At 35.3% G+C, this 7500-nt stretch overlaps 1 protein-coding gene across 17 annotated transcripts in view; it reads right to left on the bottom strand.

Annotated features, from left to right (window-relative positions):
• Usp16-45 (ubiquitin specific protease 16/45) overlaps positions 1-7500 on the bottom strand; it is a 68058-nt gene that overhangs the window by 57201 nt on the left and 3357 nt on the right. For 14 of the 17 annotated variants that reach the window (XM_086538840.1, XM_043020187.2, XM_086538827.1 and 11 more), the window contains 2 exons: positions 6991-7095; positions 5600-5629 (listed from right to left, as the gene is read on the bottom strand). In XM_086538840.1, coding sequence (XP_086394966.1) covers positions 5600-5629; positions 6991-7032 — 72 coding nt within the window. In that variant the 5' untranslated portion in view covers positions 7033-7095. The remainder of the gene's footprint in view (positions 1-5599; positions 5630-6990; positions 7096-7500) is intronic. The other 3 variants (XM_043020182.2, XM_086538853.1, XM_043020191.2) reach the window with 1 other exon arrangement.

The following is a 7500-nucleotide window of genomic DNA, read 5'->3' as shown; positions in this document are numbered from 1 at the left end:
ATACCTAAATATATTCATATTCTCTTATATAGATTAATACATATACAGATATACACATATACATATAAACATCAAGACTATGTATCATGAATACATACCATACATACATAAATACATGAGTGTTTCTGTGTGTTTATGTCAGCATGTATGTCTCTGTTCACAAGTGTGTTTGTGTTTGTGTGTTTTTGTGTCTGTGTGTTTTTTTGTGTTTATGTTCATATGAGTGTTTTTTGTGTTAAATCAACATGAGTACTTCTGTGTTCACATAAGTATTTTTGTGTTCACATGAATGAGTGAGTGAGTAATTGATTGACTGATTGTGTGTATGTGTGTTTAAGTGTGTGTTTAAGTGTGTTTAGGTGAGTGTGTGTGTTTAGGTGTGTTTAAGTATGTTTAAGTGAGTGTGAGTGTGAGTGTGAGTGTGAGTGTGAGTGTGAGTGTGAGTGTTCTATGTGTGAGTGTTCTATGTGTGTGTGTTTAAGTGTGTGCATTTAAGCATGGGTGTTTAAGTGTATGTGTGCAAGTGAGTGTGAATGTGTGTGTGTATGAGTATGAATATGAGAGTGAGAGTGAGAGTGAGAGTGAGAGTGAGAGTGAGGGTGAGTGTGAGTGGAGTGTGTATGTGTGCGTAAGTGTGTGGATTTAAGTGTATGTGTTTGAGTATGTGTTTAGGTGTGTGTGTTTAAGTGTATGTGTTTAGGTGTGTTTAAGTGAGTGAGTGTGTGTGTGTGTGTGTGTGTGTGTGTGTGTGTGTGTGTGTGTGTGTGTGTGTGTGTGTGTGTGTGTGTGTGTGTGTGTGTGTGTGTAGGTTTGTTTGTGTGTGTTTTTGTTTCCTTGTGCATCTTGTGTGTTTTTGTTTGTTTGTTTGTGTGTGTATGTGTTTGTGTGTATATTTGTGTGTGTATTTGTTTGTGTGTGTGTATGTGTATGTATGTGTGTGTGTATGTGTATGTATGTATGTATGTGTGTGTGTGTGTGTTTGTGTTTGCATTTGTGTTTGTGTTTGCATTTGTGTTTGTGTGTGTGTTTTGAATGTGTGTGTGTTTTGAATATGTGTGTTTGTGTGTGCATATGTGTGTATGTGTGTGTGTGTTTGTTTGTATGTGTGCATGTGTTTGTGTGTGTAAGTTTGTTTGTGTGTGTTTTTGTTTGCTTGAGCATCTTGTGTGTTTTTGTTTGTTTGTTTGTTTGTGTGTGCATGTGTATGTGTGTATGTGTATGTGTTTGTGTGTGTGTATTTGTGTGTATTTCTTTGTGTGTGTGTGTGTGTGTGTGTGTGTGTGTGTGTGTGTGTGTGTGTGTGTGTGTGTGTGTGTGTGTGTGTGTGTGTGTGTGTGTGTGTGTGTGTGTGTGTTTGTGTGTGTGTGTGTTTGTGTGTGTGTGTTTTGAATGTGTGTGTGTTTTGAATATGTGTGTTTGTGTGTGCATGTGTGTGTGTGTGTGTGTGTGTGTGTGTGTGTGTGTGTGTGTGTGTGTGTGTGTGTGTGTGTGTGTGTGTGTGTGTGTGTGTGTGTGTGTGTGTGTGTGTTTGTTTGTATGTGTGTGCATGTGTTTGTGTGTGTGTTTGTATGTATGTATGTATGTATGTATGTATGTATGTATGTATGTATGTATGTATGTATGTATGTATGTATGTATGTATGTATGTGTGTGTGTGACTGTGTGTGTGACTGCGTGGGTGAGTGTTTGGGTGTGTGAGTGTTTGGGTGTGTGAGTGAGTGAGTGAGTGAGTGAGTGAGTGAGTGAGTGAGTGAGTGAGTGAGTGAGTGAGTGAGTGTGTGTATGTGTGTCTTTGCATGTGTCTTTGTTTGTGTGTTTGTGTGTGTGCTTGTGTGTGTTTGTGTGTGCTTGTGTGTGTGTGTGTGTGTGTGTGTGTGTGTGTGTGTGTGTGTGTGTGTGTGTGTGTGTGTGTGTGTGTGTGTGTGTGTGTGTGTGTGTGTGTGTGTGTGTGTGTGTGTGTGTTTGTGTGTGTGTGTGTTTGTGTGTGTGTGTGGATGTGTGTGTGTGTTGTGTTGTGTTGTGTGTGTTTGTGTGTATGTGGATGAGTGTGTGTGTGTTTGTTTTTGTGTTTGTGTATGTGTGTGTGTGTGTGTGTGTGTGTGTGTGTGTGTGTGTGTGTGTGTGTGTGTGTGTGTGTGTGTGTGTGTGTGTGTGTGCATTTATGTGTGTGTGTGTTTATGTGTGTGTGTTTGTGTGTGTGTTTATATGTATGTGTGTTTGTGTGTGTGTTTATGTGTGTTTGTGTTTGTATGTGTTTGTGTGTGTTTGTGTGTGTTAGTGTGTGTTTGTGTGTGTTAGTGTGTGTTAGCATGTATGTTTGTGTGTTCGTGTGTACTTGTGCATTAGCATGTGTAAATTATATGTTGATTGATACCTATCTTGTTCATTACCCTAATGAAGACCATCTTTCCCACCATCTACTAAAATCATAAATAAATTAAAAAACGATAAAAATATTTTTCAGTCCCTCTAGTTCACTACCCCAGAGCAAGGCCCTCCTTCATCCCCAGCTCAAAATTCTAGAGTAAGAGAAAAATGTAATAAGAATTGGCTGTCTGAGACATCCTACATCTGTCAGTTTGCCTGTGCCAGAGGTGAAATTCCCTTGTCACATGGCACACATTTCTGGCTTCTTTACCTCAACACTGGTCAATGGGATGAGACCCACTAAGAGAAGCTGTCACACCCAGCTGTTTAGGAGGAAGTAGGAACTTGGGTTAGCAAAACACAAAATTGGTGAGATATCAATGTAATTTCATGCAACAACTCTTCCTATTAGGGGTCTTCATGTGGATGCCTGGGGACTGGTGTGCGTGTCAGCAAAAATCCAGAACAGCATGATCAATAAGTTAATCTTCTTAGCTTCACCAGAACTACAGAGGCTACTATCCTGAAACCCTTCAACAAGTTTCCATATTTATCGAAAGGAGAGCAAGACGAGGCTCTGTCATCGTGCCAACAGGTGAAAATCCACATTAGTGAAACAAATTTAAACCTGTTGCACTATTTTCTACCATCTATACACATATGCAAATGAACAAACACACATATTCATTCCCATACCCAGACTCACACTCAATACACATGATGATAATGATAAACAAACACACACAACTGCACTTCACACCAAATGCACACGTTGCAAGAAAGTACTGTACCATTACATTGTATTTTCATATTCACATTAGCTGCTTTCTTACTGAAGATCTATTCTCCATTGCCATTTTCCTTAATCATTATTTATCATTACTTTTATTAATGTTATCAGTAATAATCATTGTTGTCAATATCATCATCATTACTATTACTATTACTATCACTATCATTATCACTATCATCCTCATCATTATCATTATCATCATAATTATTATCATTAACATCATCACTGCTTTCATTATCATTATCACTATCATTATCATCATTGATTTCATTATCATTATCACTATCATTATCATCATCATTGCTTTCATTATCATTATCACTATCATTATCATTATTATTTCATCATTCATTATCATTTCATCATCATCACTATTATCATTATCATTGGGAGAAGTAGTCATGTAATAGTGGTATTGGTATTGGTGCTTGTACTAGTGGTAATGGTAAAGACAATGGCAGTATCAGTGGTGGTAGTGATAAAGGCACTAGTGAGAGTGGGAGTAGTAGTGGTGGTAGTAGTGGGGGTTGTGGTTGTGATGGTGAAAGCAGTAGTGGGAATGAAAGTGGGAGTGGAAATGTCAGTGGGAATAGAAGTGGTAGTGGAGTGTGAATGGGAATGGGAGTGGGTGTTTTAATGGTAATGGTTGTGGTAGTGGTAATAGAAGGAGCAGTGGTGGTAGTAACAATGGTAGTAGTAGTGGTAGTAGTAATGGTAGTGGGAATGGTAGTGGTAGTAGTATTGACATTACTATTATAGTAGTATTAGTAATGGTTAATGAGTAAGAAGAGTACAAGTAAGAAAGAGTAAGAGTAAGTAAGAGTAGGGGTAAGAGTAAGAGTAAGAGTAATAGTAAAATTAAAATTAAGAGTAAGAGAAAGAAAAAGAGTAAGAGTGTGTTAATGGCACTGATGGTATTATTAGCAATGTTCATGATAATGGCAGTGACAGTTTTAGTAGGAGTAGCAGTAGAGGAAGTGTTCGTGGTAATAGTATGTTGGAGGTAGAAGTGAAGTTAGTTTTAATGGTAGTGGCTGCAGTAGTGGTTGTGGTAGTGGTTGTAATAGCAATAGTGATTGTAGTAGTGGTAGTAATAGCAATAGTGGTAGTGGTATTAATAGCAAAAGTGATTGTAGTAGTGGCAGTGGTAGTAATAACAAGTGTGGTAGTGGTAGTAATAGCAAAAGTGATTGTGTAGTGGCAATGGTAGTGGTATTAATAGCAAAAGTGATTGTAGTAGTGGCAGTGGCAGTGGTAGTAATAACAATAGTGGTAGTGGTAGTAATAGCAAAAGTGATTGTGTAGTGGCGGTGGTAGTGGTAGTAATAGCAATAGTGGTAGTGGTAGTAATAGCAATAGTGGTAGTGGCAGTAATAGCAATAGTGGTAGTAATAGCAATAGTGGTAGTGGTATTGGCAGTAATAGCAATAGTGGTAGTGGCAGTAATAGCAATAGTGGTAGTGGTAGTAATAGCAATAGTGGTAGTGGTATTGGCAGTGGTAGTGGTAGTAATAGCAATAGTGGTAGTGGTAGTGGCAATGGTAGTGGCAGAGGCAATTCTTTTTTTTCTGATACAGTTATTGCATTTGTTTTTCTCTTGTTAACAACTACCTTATAGGCATTGTAACTTTTTACTAAAATTAATACTATCCTTAACTTGATTATCATTCCCATCATTAATTTTCCTCAGCATCACAACACCATTATCTGCATCATTTCCAATAATATTTGAGATGCTGTATTATCAACACCATGCAAATATTCCCTCTATCACTTACATTATTACATTCATAAAATCATATTGCTTGGTGTCATCACTGCACCACTATCAGCACTACTACCAACAACAGCACCATAACAACTCAAGGACCACAAACCTAAAATCAATAGCAGAACAACCCTCCAACTGTAAACATATTCCCACCTGCCAGGAACCTGGCCTTTATCTAATTACCATTCTCATAATAGGATATCTACAGCAAGTTGCCTTGTAAGCTTGTCCACTAATTCCCAAAAACACAAAAGGCTATGGATACCTTTCAGTTTCCATTTACCATGCTGTATTGCTCTTAGATTACTTATTTCTGAGTAAATACAATGTAAAATATATCTCCATTTCAAAACATATCCTTTAATAGTCTGTTTATAACTTCTATACCTTCTGGCTAATATAACAGTAGTAAAGGAGTAGAGATCAAAAATAGAACTGTATCTCAACATTCATATAAAAGAAATCATCTAATTTTACAGTGTGAAACTACAAAATATTATAAAATTTACTACTGTATTCATACATCTTATGAAAAAATAATAAATACTTATCTACAATTTAAAAAAATGTATGATAAAAATTAAAAAGTACTCTCTTATGTCACAAAAATATGTGTTTAAAATCTTACCTTGTAACTCAAGACCCAAAACAAATTAAATCATATTTACCATTTTTTGGTTCCTTCTCAGGTCCTGAGGCTGTAAATAAATTATTAATGCTATAAAATGAGCTACTGCTGAGTATTTCTAATAGTCATTACTGCATATGAACTCCCATCATCACACATTAACAGGGATGTGAAGTATATATACTGCATGTAACTAACTGCATGCTTTATGAGCTTCAATCTAAATCAAAGAATATTAATACATCAAAAACTTGATAGAGTAACAAACAGATGAGTTAATTTTCTTCTACAATGTATAATGCATCAGTTCAATTATAATATATAAATATTAAGAAATCACTCAAATTTACACTGTACACAAACTTCTGATCTTCCTTTAAGAAAAAAAAATACTCATGCTTTTTATGGCATTTCTTCCCATTTTCTTTCATTCCTTCACACTTCCCATTTATTGTTCTCTTTCCTTCTTTCTATCCTAACTCTCCTTCTCCCTTCAAGTGGCTTTTCCTTTCTTTTTTGCATTCTTTCTTTTATCAATCTATCCTAGCAATCTTCCATAAATCCTTTCATCCATACTTCTATTCAATAAGCTTTCATTTTTTACACTCTTTCTTGTTACATTTTTTTTTTTCTGTTATCTACCATTTATTAACATGTGAATATCAATTTACATAGTCTTAACAGAGCCTTACACATAATAATTTTACCATTATATATAATTAACATTTTTTATAATCAAAAGTTAGAGCACCTTTATTTAGATCTTTGGAGTTTCTACATCCTCACAACAGGAGAGAAAATATTTCTTCAACTTTTTATATATATCTAATGGGGGGAGGGGTTAATTCCAATAAGTGTCATTTGGGTATCGAGTGTCACTAATAAATCCTATATTTTTGGATAATCTCTTACCCATCTCACTATAAAAGCTATCATATATTACGGACAAAGCATTAACAGACGATAGTGAAGAGGTGATCAAAATGAAACACTGGTTGTGGCTTGTGACACTTGGCTTCTGTCACATTATGCAGATCCTGTCATCTATTAAGACTTTTATTGAATCAAGAACATGTCAAACCATGAAATATGTAGTGTTGCAAGCTTATGATATATATTCATTCATCCCTGATAACTGCAACATGCTTTCAGAATTTTCCTTGTTTTAGCCATACCACATAAAAAAACAACTCACCCTGTTAAGTCAATCACCTCCTTACAATAATACTACAAAGACAAGCTGTAACCACTGCTAAAGTGATGCCTAAGACTATAAGGAATTTCAAAAAATCTATCACTTTACCTGCTAACTCTCTAAGAACTCTCTAACTATTATTATAGCATCAAGGCAGCTTGGCCCCATTCATATAAAAATCCAGAGTATTGTTTTTAAGGTCTCTGAGAATAAGGAAAATCCTATAGTATATTTACCTGGTGTTTCCTCTTCCTCACCATCACTGCTTTCTTCAGCATAAGGGTCTGCTTGTCTTTTTTTCCGAGCCTTCATCTCTTCCTTCTTCTCCTTCTCTTTGCGTGCTTTGAACAAAAACAAAACAAAAATGTTAAAATCACAATCCTAGTCCATAAACAAAAATAAATATATCAATAACAACCTGTTAATATATCTAGATTTGCTCATTACAGCTTTTATTGAGCAGTGAAGAAAAGAAAGAAAAAACAATTACAATTTTCCAGATTCTATGGAAAACAGATCTGAAAAAAGTCAGACATAATTGGCTTTCATATACTGTATATTCTCTGTGGAAACTTCACTCCTTACAAAAAATCATTTGAAGTTGGGGATTACAAGTCAAACTGAAAATTTTAATGAAAATACATGGTACATAAAAATCTAATGTTGTAAATATATATATATATATATATATATATATATATATATATATATATATATGTATATATATATATATATGTATATATATA

Source organism: Penaeus japonicus, unplaced genomic scaffold (genome assembly GCF_977035675.1).
Source record: "Penaeus japonicus unplaced genomic scaffold, GWHDUDI00000001_assembly GWHDUDI00000001, whole genome shotgun sequence".
Lineage (NCBI taxonomy): Eukaryota > Metazoa > Arthropoda > Malacostraca > Decapoda > Penaeidae > Penaeus > Penaeus japonicus.
This window is presented reverse-complemented; position numbering and strand designations above follow the sequence as displayed.